The sequence below is a fragment of the Globicephala melas genome, chromosome 1 (assembly GCF_963455315.2).
Source record: "Globicephala melas chromosome 1, mGloMel1.2, whole genome shotgun sequence".
Lineage (NCBI taxonomy): Eukaryota > Metazoa > Chordata > Mammalia > Artiodactyla > Delphinidae > Globicephala > Globicephala melas.
In genome coordinates, this window is record NC_083314.1 from 29,478,026 (window position 1) to 29,495,476 (window position 17,451).

General features: G+C 34.2%; 1 protein-coding gene and 1 non-coding gene across 2 annotated transcripts in view; both read right to left on the minus strand.

Annotated features, from left to right (window-relative positions):
• WDR64 (WD repeat domain 64) overlaps window positions 1-17,451 on the minus strand; it is a 149,822-nt gene that overhangs the window by 51,018 nt on the left and 81,353 nt on the right. Inside the window, exon 15 of the mRNA XM_030868587.2 lies at window positions 14,814-14,990. Coding sequence (XP_030724447.2) covers window positions 14,814-14,990 — 177 coding nt within the window. The remainder of the gene's footprint in view (window positions 1-14,813; window positions 14,991-17,451) is intronic.
• Window positions 9,712-9,817, minus strand: LOC115859561 (U6 spliceosomal RNA). Its single transcript, XR_004042102.1, has one exon. It is a non-coding gene; the product is annotated as a U6 spliceosomal RNA (small nuclear RNA).

A 17,451-nucleotide genomic window follows, 5' to 3' on the forward strand; every position in this document is an offset into this window, starting at 1 on the left:
TAGATTGGTAAACATAATACCAGTGATAATTTCTTAAAAAACATTTGTTTTCTTATAGAGAACATCTCAGGGTGGCACCAAACATATTTATGTATAGTCCTAAATACCTTTAGTTTCTCTGTTTAGTAATTGATGTCTCAGTATCTTATGTTACTGAGAATCAGCTAGCTGGGAATCACCTAGCTATTTAATAAACTTCCATCACTTAAATTAAGCAACACTAGAACTTTGTTACCAAATATCTGGAGAGATCACTTTAAGTAGACATTTCTAAAATATTATTATTTTTAAAGTTAACCAAAAAGCTTTTTATCTCAGTTAAATTTACTACAAAGTTTTATCATATCAAGTTATTTTTCTTGTAATAGATATAATAAGGTCTTATATGACTTCTATTAAACCTAGGCACAATAAAATATTATACTTAATGTTGATGACTCTAAAGACATGTCTATTAGATCAACAGATTTTAACTTTAATACCAGGTATCAACCTAATATTGAATATTTCCCAGTTCACATGAACCTGAAAGTCATTTTAGCCAGTTTCTTTCCTATTTAATTTGTATGTGCTTAGTTTAAAATTGAGCTCTTTATAAATTCAATTCTGAAAATACCTTCCAGAGGTAGAGCTATCTCATATGTATAATGTGTACACAGATATATAAACAGGCAAAGCTAGAGATCTCATGGCTTCACTAAAAAATAAATAAATAAAAAACCAGTTATGAATCAGGTATTACAATATAAACTTACTAGTTTACAAAGAACAGTTGGAAGACATTAAAGTTGTTTGCTCAGATGACTAAGGCTTTACTATTTGTAAAGTTTGGTTTGAATTTTAAAACTGTCACTTTGTCATTTTTTTCCTCTTGGTGTCAGGTTCTGCCTGATTGAGCTAATTAGGCTCAGTCTCAGCTCCTTGTGACTTGAATTTACATTCTGGTTTGTAAAGATTTGCAAGAGAAAGACAGTTGCTTTTAATTCCCCAAAGAACAGGTCTGTCACCTAATGGATACTAAAAGATTGACTTGCCCAGCTATATTTTATATCAGTGAGAAGATTTCTAACTAAACTGAAATTTATGAGCTCTATGTTCTAGAACATTAGAGTTTAGTTTATCATACATTCAAAAGCTTGTATAAGGCATTCAGCAAAGACCTTCTTTCTGAGTTTACAAGTTAAACCCAGAGCAAAATCACTATTTTTACTTTTATTAGCTCTTGAATGTTAGTTTCCAGGTTTTACTTTTTGTATGGCTCAGGTACCCCTATCGGTTTCCTTTAATATGTTCAATTAATATTTCCTGAGGGGCAGATCTATATGCCTTGTCTTATAATACTGATAGGGACAGAGTAAAGGGACAAACTAGATGATTAAATAGTTAATCCCACTAGGGGATTGTAAGTAAAGAAAAAATATGGGGGACCCCTGTAAGTTGATGATCACTCAAGAAAGTAGGTTTGCTTAACCACAAAACCAATCAGGCTTGCTTAGCAACAAAACCATGCAGCAGAAGCATGAGACATGCCCCCAAACAATAAAACAATTGTGGCATGAGACCCACATCTTGCCCAGCAAGCTCAGTAAGTTATAATCCTTGGGACGTGTTCTCTACACACATGAAAAACAATAATTTATGGAAAGGTGACATTTCAAAGTGAAAGACCCTCATTGTACTGAGACATGGAATAATTTTTCCATAGTGCCATGACAGTCCCAGCTTGACCATATAGGGACAAGAAAACTCCCCTGCCCAACCTGGAGGAGGAGCTGATGATGGAAGCTTGATGTCTACTCAAGAATGAGGAATAAGTTGGTCTTTTCCCCCTCGCCATTTTTCCTTTGATTATAAAACTGTAGCCCACTATGTTCTCGGGGCAGCACCCTCTCACCCACCCACTTGTAAGCCTCACAAGCTTCCTAAGCTAATAAATCACTTCTTATCTATCACTTTGCCTCTCACTGAATTCTTTCTGCACCGAGTCATAAAGACCTGGAGCTCTTCAGAGCCCCCGAAACACAACCTAGTGATTCAATACCACACAGAGGAAGAATTCCCCAGTGAAACATGCCTATCCTGCAATATAATTAAATAAAGAGACATAACCATCTTACATAAAGCCCATTTAAATATATCAATTTTATACACTTTCATCTCAATTCTGTCACTTTTTATACCTTTAGTTTTCATTAGGATCCAATCAACAAACTTTGATCTTACAGGAGGTGTTCTAGAAGTTTTTCTTTCTTTTTATTCCCTGCCCATTTAATCTATTTTTATATAAAAGGCTCTGGGATCCCCAGAGAGGGTTGAGCCAAGGAACTCAGGTGCTTTGGCCCAACTGTTGCCCCAAATACTTGCTGGTCAGATATCTCAGTGTAAATTTTTTTCAGCTCTTAATATATGTATATTTTAAACTGGGATAAGTAGACTTGTTGGCTTTTAATGTTGAGGACCTGTAGGGAGTCCTTTTTGGCCCATTTAACCTTAGGTAATCACATAAATATTCATTTTATTTATCCCATTTTAAATAATTATCTAAAGATTTCTTTATTCATTTGAGATGTCTTTTTAAAAATTTCTACCTTGCTGGAAAAAGTATCTAGACTTTCTTACATGTTCTTTTCCTGTTAACATTAATTTATTCCAATGTTTTTATTAACATCTGTAAGAGCTATTGAGGGGAAGCAAAGACCACAAATAAAGCTTCCCAAATCTGTTTTTCTTTGTTTGATTCAAGCTAAGGAAGTTCTGAGGTTAACCATTAGATATATTTCTTTTTTCCACCTTTAATTTGATTTTTGTTTTTATAGGTACCAATAAAACAGCTGTTTATAATGAGAGCACTCTAGAAAATCCACCAATTTAGAAGTTTCTTCAATTTAAAGGATCCGTCATTTGGCCATTAATGAAATATTTTAATAGTGATTCAAACCAATAAGATGCAAGAGGCTTCCCTATAAGAGAGTGGAGAAAGATGTCACCTAAGTAAGATCCAGAAAGTTTACTCTCAAAAATAGTATGGCAGAGGTCAGGTTTTCACACACACACACACACACACACACACACACACACACACAGAATGCTCTAGGAAGATCAGCTAGAACATTTACATCTCCAAGATACAGAAAGAGAAATGCAAGTTCCCTCTAGAAGGCCTTTGTTTAAAGTCAGAACTCTGAAAAGATACTTTTGTCAAGCCAGCTTTTTAAACTTAACTTCATATGCCATAAAAGAGCCCCCTTATTTTTAGAGTAAGATTTCCTTTAATTCCCAATTAAGTAAGTACTTGTAAGTTTTGTACATACATAAACCTGGCTGGGGGTATTAGTTGGAGGCTGGCAATCTGTCGTCCTTTTTCTTTTGTTCTGAAAGCTTTATTTCCCATTCTGAGGTGAATTTGTTGAAATAAAAATTGCTAGTGATGATCATGTGCAATGTGATGATTGTGATGATCATGTGGTGGGCCAATTGCTGCTTGAGATCTTAACTCCTATAGGCTTTTGCCCCAGAGTTGTTTCAGCCCCCTCTTACATTTCTCAGGTTCTCCCGGTGGCATATAAGACCACCATGGGTGCTCAGATCACGGGATGGCCAGTTCTTATTCACATCCCGGGTTGAGCAGGTTGTTAATTAAATTAGTGGGTTTCCCTATAGGACAGCTGCATGGTCTTGCCTCCACCATTCCTGCAAGTTTCTCATTCACCTGAGAAAGCTGTTGCCGGCCAGGAGGAGACAGTCTGTTCTTCAGAGTTCAGAAGCTCTTATAAGATTTATGTTTTATTTCAACAAACTCTATTAAGGTAGCCAATTCAAGGAAAAATGACAGGTCAGTCTTCCCCCTAATTACTCAGTCCAGTCCAACCTTACTCGGTGTTTAACTGAGCAACGTCTTTCCAGTCTTTAAACTGAGGATAAACCACTCAGTGTCTAAACTGAGCAAAAATCTTCCCAGTGCCTTTTACACTGAGGGTAACCCAGGTACCTCTTCTTGAAACTGAGTTTCAAGGGTAACCTACTCCTCCAGAGAGGAGTTTAACACCACCGAATAAAACTTAGGATCATCAACCAATAACGGGAGAGCCTAGAACCAGGAGAGGCTCATTCGAATTCATCTGGACTCCCCGAGGATGCGAATAGGCATGAGGTCTCTGCTGGTACCAAGGCTCCAGATCCTCGTACAGTTCAGGTGAAGGAAAGAAATCAGCTCTGGGTTCCTTATCCATAGTCACCATAAATGTCGACTAAAAAAAATAGACACAATCTAAAAGTTGAGAGTTATGTTTTATTTGGTGGACATACTGAGGACTTCAAGCCTGGGAGGCAGCATCTCAAGTAATCCTGAAAAATCTGCTCCTGATTACTGTACAATTTGAAAGTGCTATATCAGCGATATAGGCAAGACTTGGGAACATCTAAATAAGATTAGAGGTCTATTCTTATCATTGTCAATTGCTCTCTCTTTCCTGAAACTTCTTACTCTCTTGACATGCTCGGCCCTGGACTTTCTTGGTTTTGCTTGTGTCTATATAATCCTTCATTTTCTGTTTCTAACTCAGTACCTTCTTACTCTACCAACATCTTAAATATTTATATCCTTAGGGTTTACCTCCAGCCCATTTTCTTTTTCTTTTTTTTTCTAACTCTCTCTGGGCAATCTCATCCTCTTATGTTTTATTTATTTTTTTAATTAATTTATTTATTTTGTTGCGATACGTGGGCCTCTCACTGTTGCAGCCTCTCCCGTTGCGGAGCACAGGCTCCGGATGCAGCAGGCTCAGCAGCCATGGCTCACGGGCCCAGCCGCTCCGCGGCATGTGGAATCTTCCCGGACCGGGGCACGAACCCGCGTCCCCTGCATCGGCAGGCGGACTCTCAACCACTGCGCCACCAGGGAAGCCCTCCTCTTATGTTTTAATAATCATCCTCTTACGTTAATGACCTAATAATCTAGTCCAGTCCTCTCCCACAAGCTTCAGGCTTATATATCTAATTACTTAGAAATTTTACAAGTATCTCAAAGTTAATATGCCTAACTTATCACTTTCTTTAAGCATTTTCCTTCATTCTATTCTATATCTTATTGGGTAGCACCACTTCCTAATTCATCATGCAAGTTAGAAATCTTGGAGCTGTATTGATTCCTTTTTTTCTCTCAGGACCTTCTCCTGACTGCATGGTATCCATCACTAACTAATCAATTGCAAGTTCTGCTACTTTTATCACCTAAATATTTTTGGAAACCTCTCCTTCTACCATCCCCACTATCATGGTCTTATATCTTTTAACTAAAATGGTACCTTATTACCTGAATCTTCTGCCTTTAGTCTTGTCCATTTGAATCTGCCATTAAAGCAGCATCAAATCTGCTACCACAACACAAATCTGATCATGACTTTTCTCATTTAAAGCCTTTCAATTGTTTTCCATTTCTTATAGGGTATTCAATCTCCTTAATAACACTGAGAATGATCCAGGCTCTACCTCTCTGTCTGTCTCCATCTTCTACCACTTATTTAAGGCACACTGAAATACTCGTAGCTATCCCTAGAAAACCATGCAATTTCTTACCTCTGTGATTTTTTAAATTTATATTTTTATTGAAGTATAGTTGAATTACAATGTTGTGTTAATTACTGCTGTACAGCAAAGGGACTGTACACTTTAGGGTCTTTGCTGCTTACTGATTTTCTTTCTGGAAGATCTGTCCACTGAAGTCAGCATTAAAGTCAACTACTATTATTGTATTCCTGTCAATTTCTCCCTTTATCTCTGTTAGTATTTGTTTTATGTATTTAGGTGCTCCTATACTGGGTGCATATATATTGAGTGTGATATCCTCTTCTTGCATTGATCTTTCTTTGTCTTTCTTTAGGGCTTTTTTAAAAAAATGAAGTATAGTTGATTTACAATGTTGTATTAGTTTCTGGTGTACAGCAAAGTGATATATATATATATATATATTCTTTTTCATATTCTTTTCCATTCTTTTTCATATTCTTTTCCATTATGGTTTATCACAGGATATTGAGTATAGTTCCCTGTGCTATACAGTAGGACCTTGTTTTTTATACATTCTATATATAATATAGAATGCATCTGCTAATCCCAAACTCCCACCCAACCCTCTCCCACTCCCCTTTCCCTTGGCAACCACCAGTCTAGTTTCTATGCCCCTGATTATGTTTCTGTTTCATACGAAGTTTCATTTGTGTCATTATAGATTCCACATATAAGTGATGTCATATGGTATTTGTCTTTTTCTGACTTACTTCACTTAGTATGATAATCTCTAGTTGCATCTATGTTGCTGCAAAAGGCATTACTTCATTCTTTTTAATGGCTGAGTAATATTCCATTGTATATATGTACCACATCTTCTTTATCCATTCATCTGTCAATGGACATTTAGGTTGTTTCCATGTCTTGGCTCTTGTAAACAGTGCTGCAATGAACATTGGAGTGCATGTATCTTTTTGAATTATAGTTTTGTCTGGATATATGCCCAAGACTGGGTTTGCTGGATCATATGGTAATTCTATTCTCAGTTTTCTGAGGAAACTCCATACTGTTTTCCACAGTGGCTGTACCAACTTACATTCCCACCAACATTGTAGGAGGGTTCCCTTTTCTCCACACCCTCTCCAGCATTTGTTTTTTGTAGATTTTTTAATGATGGCCATTCTGACTGGCATGAGGTGGTACCTCATTGTAGTTTTGATTTGCATTTCTCTAATAATTAGCAATGTTGAGCATCTTTTCATGTGCCTATTGGCCATTTGTATGTCTTCTTTGGAGAAATGTCTATTAAAGTCTTCTACCCATTTTTTGATTTCTTTTTTTATATTGACCTGTATGAGCTGTTTGTATATTTTGGGAATTAAGCCCTTGTCAGTTTCATCATTTTCAGATACTTTCTCCTATTCTGTAGGTTGTCTTTTCATTTTGTTTGTGGTTTCCTTTGCTGTGCAAAAGCTTGTAAGTTTGATTAGGTCCCATTAGTTTACTTTCATTTTTTTTTCTGTTGCCTTGGGAGACTGACCTAAGAAAACATTGTTATGATTTATGTCAGAAAATGTTTTTCTTATGTTCTCTTCTAGGAGCTTTATGGTGTCATGTCTTATATGTTTAAGTCTTTAAGCCATTTTGAGTTTATTTTTGTGTATGGTGAGAGCGTGTGTTCTAAGTTCATTGATTTACATGTGGCTGTCCAACTTTCCCAACACCACTTGCTGAAGAGACGATCTTTATCCATTGTATGTTCTTGCCTTCTTTGTTGAAGATTAATTGACCGTAGGTGAGTGGGTTTATTTCTGGGCTCTCTATTCTGTTCCACTGATCCATATGTCTGTTTTTCTGCCAATAGCACTTTGTTTTGATTACTGTAACATTGTAGTATTGTCTGAAGTCTTGGATGGTTATGCCTCCTGCTTTATTCTTTTTCTTCAGGATTGCTTTGGCTATTCTGGGTCTTTTATGGTATGATATGAATTTTAGGATTATTTGTTCTAGTTCTGTGAAACATGTCGTGGGTAATTTGATAGGGATAACATTAAATCTATAAATTGCTTTGGGTAGTATGACCATTTTAACAATATTAATTCTTCCAATCCAAGAACATGGAATATCTTTCCATTTCTCTGAATCCTCTTTTATTTCCTTTATTAATGTTTTATAGTACTCAGCGTATAAATCTTACACCTACTTAGTGAGGTTTATTCCTAAGTATTTTATTTTTTGTGTTGTGATTTTAAAAGACATTGTTTTTTTAACATTCCCTTTTTAATATTTCATTGTTGGTGTAAAGAAATGCAACTGATTTCTGTATGTTAATCTTGTATCCTTATCATCTACATATAATGACAATTGTAACTTTTTCCTTCCAGTTTGGACACATTTTTTTTTCTTGTATGATTGCTGTGGCTAGGACTTCCAATACTATACTGAAGAGCAGTGGTGAGAGTGGGCATCCTTGTCTTGTTCCAGATTTTAGTGGGAAGGCTTTCAACTTTTCACCGCTGAGTATTATATTGGCTGTGGGTTTGTCATAAATAGCTTTCACTATTTTGAGATATGTTCCCTCTATACCCACTTTGGTAAGAGTTTTAATCATGAATAGATGTTGAATTTTGTCAAAGGCTTTTTCTGCATCTATTGAGATGATCATGTGGTTTTTGTGTTTTATTTTGTTGATGTAGTGTATTACATTGATTGAATTGTGTATGTTGAACCATCCTTGTGAACTTGGGATGAATTCCACTTGGTTGTGGTGTATGATCTTTTTTATGTGTTGTTGGATTCAGTTTGCTAATATTTTGTTGAGAATATTTGCATTTATATTCATCAAAGATATTAGCCTGTAATTTTCCTTTTTGGTGGTGTCTTTGTCTGATTTTGGTATCAGGGTGATGGTGGCTTCATAGAATGTCCTTGGGAGTGTTCCCTCCTCTTCAATTTTTTTGGAAGAATTTGAGAAGGATTGGTATAAGTTCTCCTTTGTATGTTTGGTAGAATTCACCTGTGAAGTCATCTGGTCCTGGACTTTTGTTTGTAGTGAATTTTAAAATTACAGATTCTATTTCAGTTGCAGGGATCAGTCTGTTCAAATTATCTATTTATTCTTTTTTAAAATTTTTATTTATTTTTTGGCTACATTGGGTCTTTTTTGCTGCATGTGGGCTTTCTCTAGTTGTGGTGAGTGAGGGCTACTCTTCATTGTGGTGCATGGGTTTCTCATTGTGGTGGCTTCTCTTGTTGTGGAGCATGGACTCTAGGCATGTGGGCTTCAGTAGTTGTGGCACATGGGCCCTAGAGCACATGGGTTTCAGTAGTTGCAGTGCATGGTCTCAGTAGTTGTGGTACACAGGCTTAGTTGCTCCATGGCATGTGGGATCTTCCTGGACCAGGGATCAAACCGACGTCCCCTGCATTGGCAGGTGGATTCTTAACAACTGAGCCACAAGGGAAGTCCCTATCTATTTATTCTTGATTCAGTTTTGGTGGACTGTATGCTTTTAGAAGCTTATCCATTTCTTCTAGGTTGTTGAATTTGTTGACATACAATTATTTGTAGTATTCCCTTATGGTTTTTTATATTTATTTTGTATATCTGTGTTCTCTCTCTTTTTTTCTTGGTGAGTCTGGCCAGAGGTTTGTCAATCTTGTTTATCCTTTCAAAGAACCAGTTCTTGGTTCTATAGACTTTTTCTGGGTTTTTTTAGTCTCTATTTTATTTATTTCCTTTCTGATCTTTATTATTTCTTTCCTTTTGCTAACTTTAGGTTTTATTTGTTCTTCTTTATCTAATTCTTTTAAATGGTATGTTAGGTGGTTTTAGATTTTTCTTGTTTTTTTGAGGAAGGCCTGAATTACTCTGAACTTCCCTCTTATAACTCTTTTTGCTGCATCCCATAGATTTGTATGGTTGAGATTTCATTGTTATTTGTCTCAACGTATTTTTTAATTTCCTCTTTGATTTCATCATTGACCCATTGGTTTTTTAGTAGCATTTTGTTTAGCTTCCATGTAATTGCTTTTTTCTCATTTCTTTTTCTGTTGTTAATTTCTAGTTTCATGCTGTTGTGGTCAGAGAAGATGTTTAAGATAACTTCTATACTCTTAAATTTGTTGAGGCTTGTTTTGTGCCCTAGTATGTGGTCAGTCCTAGAGAATGTTCCATGTGCACTTGAAAAGAATGTGTATTCTGTGAAAAATATGGAACACTTTATGAATTTGCATGTCATCCTTCTGCAGGGGCCATTCTAGTCTTCTCTGTATCAGTCCAATTTTAGTATATGTGCTGTCAAGCAAGCACTGTGACATTTTTTCCATGTTACTCCTCCCCTTGGGATTCACTTTGTCTTCTCACCTCCCCTTAGAAACTCCCTTTCTGGGCCAAGCTAACTCTTGATTGTTCTTAAAGAACTAATTCAGCAACTCTCTTCATCAGGAACCTCCTCTTCTTTCACCCCTGCACCCTGGCTCAACCCTCCAAGTTCTCTGCTACAATCCTATAATGCAGTAGTGCAGGTACCATACCTCATTAAACTTTGCATTCCGAATGCTAAGAATAGTGCTCGACACATAGTAGGTGTTCAATAAAAAGTGCTATTGATATATACAGTGACATAGACAAATCTAAAAAACATATTAAATAAACTTTAAATATATACTGTATGATTTCACTTACATGACATTCTAGAACAAGGAAAAACAAATCTATGGTGAAAAATATTAGAACAGTAGTTGTCTTTCAGTGAGGGGCAAGTATTGATGGGCAGGGGCATCAAAGTGTTTTTTTTTTTTATCTTGATAATGGTTTGGATGTGTATATTCTTATTCAAATTCATTGAATAGCATACTTAAATTCTGTGCATTTATTATTTGTAAATTTCACTAAAAACACAACACCATAAACAAAGAGTGAACTCTAGTTAAAGATATATATACTGAAGTGTTTAGGGGTGATACGTACTGATATCTTCATCTTACTTTGAAATACATTTTTAAAATAAGGTGGATTGAAGGGTGAATTGAGGATGGATACATGAATACATCTGCAATGAGGCAAATATTGCAAAATGTTAAGAGTAAATTTTAAGTGGAGGGTAACACTGTCAACTGTTCTATATTTTTGAAATTTTTCATAATAAAATGTTGAGAAAGAAAAACTTATGAACCATGCTCTCTTCAGAAGAGAAGTTTTGTATATAATTGCAGAGGCTTTTTAGATCCCTGGAAGTCCACCTATGAACAGATTATCCAAGGATCCCAGGTTAAGGGCTCTGGTTCTGTGACTCTGAGGATCTATTGTTAAAAACTTGTCAGGGAACACTTCTTTTTATCTGTGTGGAATATAAGATTGGTTCCTTTCAGTCTACTTACAATTTTGAAATTCAGAGAATATCCTGTAAAAAAAATAGTCTGATGATACATTTTCCTTATTTAGATTTTTAAAACAACAATTAGAGCAGCAAGAAAAAAGTTAACCAAGTGATGTCACCAGAGCAAGAAAAGAAGCTTAAAAAAAACCTGTAAAAACAAAAAGCTGAAATTTTATTAACTGACATTGGAAAATCTAGTTAAGATTACATAATGTAAAAATGTTGAAATAATAATTAGCCAGAAAAAGTGAACAATTTTGTGACCTCTTGATATGACCCCAAACTTACCCTTTTTATTAAAATCTTGGAGAAGTTAAAACACCTAGCTATTTTTAGATAAATGAGAACATGAAATACTATTGGATTCCCTGAGTGGAGCCTGAAGAATATTTGTGATTATACCTAAGAGTAGTTTCTGATAAACTGTTGAACCTCATCTACACCCAGCTGCTCAGAAGTTAGAATTGCCATGGTAAAAATGACCATACACAAAATGAAAACATAAATAAGAAACTGGGAAATAATATTTGGAACTTCTATCACAAAGGACTAATATTCCTAATGCATATTCCTAATTATTTATACACGTGTGTATGTATTTTTATATTCCTAATATATAAAGAGCTTTTTAAAACATTAGAAAAGAGTAATCTAGATAGAAAAATAGACAAAGAATAGACAAGTGAGGCATATACATAAAAATATGCTCCACTTATTCATTACAATAGAAAAAACATACCAACTTACAATTTCCACCTATGATATTTGAACAAATCTAAAAGTTTGACACGGTACACTCTTGGTGAAGCTGTGGGGAAGTAAGAACTCTCATACGTTGTTAGTGGGAATATAAAATTGTGTAACTGATGTAGGGGAGAATTTGGCATTTACTTTGTGATGCAGCAATATCTCTTCTAGGAATCTATTTTAAAGATTAGATTCAAAAATTTGAAATGACATATGCATAAGGCTATTTGTTACAGCATTATTTATAATTGCAAAAAAATTGGAAACTACCCAAATGTTAACTCATAGGGGACTAGTTGAACAAACTATGGTACATCCAACTAACTGAAATAACATAGAGTTTTCAAAAAGAAAGATGAAATATCTGTACAACTATGTTCATACCTGCAGTAGCCAAAATGTGGAAGCAACCTAAATGTCCACCAATGGGTGAATTGTTAAATAATATGTGGTATATACATACAATGGAATATTATTTAGGCTTAAAAAGGGAGAACATTCTGACATATGCTCCAACATAAATGAACCTTGAAGACATTATACTAAGTGAAACAAACCAGTCACAAAAGCACAAATATGGTATAATTCCACTTACATGTGGTACCTAGGGTAGTCAGAGTCATAGAGACAGAATGTAGAATGGTGGGTGTCAGGGGCTGGAGGAGGGGGGAATGGGGAGTTACTGTTTAATGGGTATAGAGTTTTGGTTTTGCAAGATGAAAAGGGTTCTCTGGGTGATGAAGGTTGCACACAGTATGAATGTACTTAATACCACTGAACTCTATAACTAAAAATGGTTAATATGGTAAATTTTATGTTTTGTGTATTTTACCTTAAAATACACATCTTTTAAAAAGATGAACATTTCTATGTACTGTTTATAATGATCTCCAGAATATATTATTAAATAAAGTAAGCAAGGAATATAAGAATATGTACAGTATCTTAAAACTTGCTTGAGAAGGAGTGAGGGGATACACATAAGGATAAGTATTAGATTATATTTTTAAAAAACAACATTGGAAGCATAAATCAAAAATTTAAAAACAAAAGATTAACTATAGATTAGGAAAAGAATAGAAGGGACAGGAATGGAAGTTAGAATAAATCTTGTTTTGAAGATCTGATTTAAAATCTATTCAAATGTTTTACATAATAATTAGACAAAATTAAATTTTTAAAAAACAATACATTAAAAATGCAATAAACTTTGTTGTGTATAGAGTTGGTGGCACAAGAAATTATTTCAAATAATTTTAAAACATAGTAATTTGATTGCATATTCCAAGAGATATGTACTCTAAGGACAGAAACTACAAAGAAGATAAGATAATTGTTTCAGCTATCATATTTCTAGTTATTTTATATTTTTCCAAAACTATAATCTAACATACTATAATATAATGTACTATAATACAATATAATATGACATAAAACCCTATATATTATATAAGATACATTAAATAAATAATAGGATAAAGCAAGTAAGTAATTATGTTAATGTCATTAGAAACAGAGATTTTCTGTGAGAGAAAAAGATAACAAAAATAGAATCAGTAATGCCATATTATTTTAAATCTGAATGGGAATATCAGTACAAGCTAAAGATGTATTTTCTCTTAAATTTTTTTCCTAGCTCTGTCCATTGAAAAGTTCTAAAAACAAGGATCAATCTAGTGACAATAAGCATCTCTAAAACTCAGTTTGTAGTTTCTTAATACTATTTTAATGATTAATCTCACTAAAAGAATTAGGATTTCTTGGTAAAATGGTGGATTGTAGATCTGGAACAAGAAATTAACAAAATACGCCTGGAAACTTGTCACACTTGGAAGCTATCCAGAACTACTAGAGTCATGTTAAAAGAACTCAAAAGCCTGAAAAGTGTCCAACTAGCTTGAGATGGGATGATTTGAGAATTAATTAATAATGCAATAGACTGAAACAAATCAAGAATATTTAAATTTATGATTTGATAATGATACTAAACAAATAAAATCCATTGACCACTGTTTTGGAGGATGCTAAGGAACCCAATTTCTTATTTTGAAAACTGATAAATGTAAGGAAAGAATCAATCAGTTACTTTGATTTCCTATCTGAACTATACCTCAGTGTAACCAAATAGTTGATAATAGTTTTTCTTTTTTGAATTTTATTTATTTTTTTATACAGCAGGTTCTTATTAATTATCCATTTTACACATATTAGTGTATATATTTCAATCCCAATCTACCAATTCATCCCACCACCACCATCCCCCCACACTTTTCTCCTTTGGTGTCCATACGTTTGTTCTCTACATCTGTGTCTCTATTTCTGCCCTGCAAACCAGTGATAACAGTTTTTCTTTAAAGACACATTCCAGCTAATAAATGAATCAGAATGTTAAGATGGCAACTCTGAATGAAATAATAAACCTAGGTAGTGGTCATCAATGGCTGATCCAAAAAAAGAGAATTAGTATTATGTGAATTTTGATGGAAGTACATGACATCATGTACTGTAGTGACCTCCATGTACTATAGAGTCTTATTTTTTTTTTAATCAAAGCTACATGCACCAGATATAACTACCAGGTTAAAGGAAGTAAAGAACTTTTTAAATTCACCACAAGGGTGCAATCAGCAAAATCTGGAAAATGAGAAACCAGGTACCAATTGTCCAGTATCTTCAAGAAATAATTTGCAAGGGGAAAAAAAGAGATATGGAAAGATAATTATATATTAAAAAAGACTGAAGAGACATCAACCAAATGCAACAAATGGGCCTTGATTAGATTCTGGCTGAAACAAACTGTAAGATAAACAAACTGTATGATAAAATCTGGGGAAACTGAAAAATGTGATGTGATTATATTAAAGATCTCTTGTAAATTATTTTAGAAAATAATGGTACCATTGTTTTGTTTTGTTTTTGAGTCATTACCATTCAGAGATACATACTGAAATATTTAGGGATGAAATTACACAATGTCTGGGATTTGCTTCAGAATAATCCATCCATTGACAGTGGTCATGGGAGAGTGGTAGGAATAACGAGAAATAAGTTTGGCCATGCATAGATAATTTTTGAAGCTGGGTGATAATACATAAAAGTTCATTGTATTATTTTCTCTACTTTTATATATGTTTGTAAATTTTCATAATAAAAAGGAAAACAAATCAAGAAAAAACTTACATCAACATATTGAGAAAAGTTTTTCTCCACTATCAACTCCACATCTGGGAAAGGAATAGCCATACTCCTATCTTTAGCAGACATCCTTAGATGCACAATGCGATTCCCATTTTGTAGGACAGGCACAACATCAGGCAGCTCCCATATCACCGCAAGGTAAATATCATCTTCCTTACCCTTTAAGAGAAATCCAGTGAGTACATGAAAAATTCAATTAACTGTTTTATTTTGAGCTGTTTTAAAGATATAGAGAAAAATAGAGCAAACAGTGATATACCCACCACTCAGCTTTATCATATCTTAAGCACCATCTATCCCTCCCTAATATAATTCCTCTTTCTTCTTTACTCTCCAGAGGTAACAAGTACCTGAATATGGTTTTAGTCATGAAAGTTTATATACACACACTCACACACACACACACCCCATATTCAGGTTTTAGTCATATATATTGGGTAGGCCAAAAAGTTCGTTTGGGATTTTCCGTAGCATCTTAACATCTTTCTGGTCAACACAATATATATTACATGATATTGCTTCCAGGCTTCTAACTTTTTATAAATGTTATCAAACTGTATGGATTCTGCTTCAACTTGCTTGTTTCACTTAATATTATATTTTTGAGATTTATACAAGTTATTACATGGAGCTCTAGTTCATTTATTTTTAACTGCTTTATAGTATTGTATGAATACACTATAATTTACTTATCCATTCTCCTACTGATGAGTGTTCCGGTTGTTGCCAATTTTTCACTGCGTTTTTTTATGGACAGGTGCCATATTTTCTTGAGCATGTGCCTGGTGTAGAATTACCGAGTTGTAAGATATGCACACCATCAACTTCACTAGGTATTGCCAAGTGGCTCTTCAAGGTAGCATCCATTTCCACTTTCACCAGGGGTAAATAAAAGCTCTCCTTTCTTCACATTCTTGCCAAAACCTCGTTTTACTTGATTTTTAAATAATTATTTTTGACTGTCTGATGGGTTTAAAATAAGACATTTAAAAATTAATTTTAAAATTTGTTAATTACATTAATCACATTTTTCTAATTTAGTAAGTTGAACTTTTTTTTTTTTCATGTATTTGTGAGGCATCCAGCTTTCTTATCTGTCCTTTGTCCATTTTTCTGTTGGGCTGTTTCTTTTTCTTTTGGATTTGTGGAGCTTCTTTCGGTATTCTGGTTCCCAATCTTTTCTCAGTTACCTGGGGTGCAGTGGTCTTTTCTCAGTCTGTGACTTGTCCTTCTGCTTTGTTTTTTAAGGTAAATGTTTGTTTTTAATTTTACTGTAGTAAAGATATCTTTGTGATATCCCATCCATGAATATGGTATATCTCCATTTATTCAGGGTGTTTCTATGTCCTTTAAGATTTCCCACACCCCCACACAAAAGTCTTGTATGTTATTGTTAGATTTATTTTAGGTACCTTAGATTTTTGTTTGCTGTTGTATTTATTTATTCTGTTTTCTAATTGGTTATTATTCATGAGATGCTCTTAGCTTTAGAATTTTCAATTTTTATATGGAAATAAAGGCCAATTTTTGAAGATTGGTTATTTTGTGAGCAGAGCAGGGATCTTCCTTAGTTGCAAAGCAGCTGTGGTAAAGTGGGGAGAATATTGGTCTAGGCATGATGACAATGTGTTTCTAGTCTTAGTTCTAGTGAGAACTTGGGCAAAGTGTATAACTTTATGGGGCCTTATTTTCCTTAGTTAATGGATAAAAGTCCTTCCATTTTTTTTAAAAAAAACTTTATGATTCTAGGTGTAGATCTAATATCTCTGTTATCTCATATCTATGTTAATTCAAAAGTATGAGCCAGTGGTACTCCCACATACTAGTTGATTCTTTGGTTAGCATTTGCACCATTGTGGGAGTAGAAGGAATCTCAGCAATATCCAAATAGTGATCTGATATTGATATACTGAGTAATAGCTTATTTAGGGTCATGGGCCCCCTTGATGGGATGAATTGGCTACAGTGGTTTTAATAAGTTTAGCTGGTTTCAACTGAACCACTTAGGAAGGTGGTTATCAGACTTTCTGAATTCATAGAGCACTAAATTTTAAAAATATTTTAAAAGATTGATTTAGAGTTACTAACATTTAATTTTGCTAGGAAAGAACATGGGGGAAAGGAGAGAGAAAACTCTATTATCATCATTTTATGAAAAGAAAGGCTATTTTAATACAAAAAAGTAAAAAAGATAAAATCTTATAATTTTTGAAGTAAAATTAGGTTTATGAAAAATTATTCTTATTTTATTCATTTCATCTCTAATTGGTGAAACTTTTTATCTCAGATAGGTATTGACAAGTAGGCCTTTAGGAATTGGTGCTCCAGAAAAACAGCAGTTCACATAATGCTAAGGGCATGTATTATGCTAATTGCTTCACAAAGAAAGGTCTTTTGCTTTAAGGGACTCACAAATAGGGCTATATGAGTAGACACACAAAGTAATGTGGATAGGAAGGAAGATCAAATAAAAAGAAATAAGTGGGGTTTTAGAATTTGAACTATTGGGGGGGGGTTAATAAAAATCTCTGAACTCCCATAGTGCTTTGTTCATAATGTTAGAACAGTAATTTCTAATCAACCTATGGTTTTGTCAAAAAGGGTTTTGGGGCAAACTTAT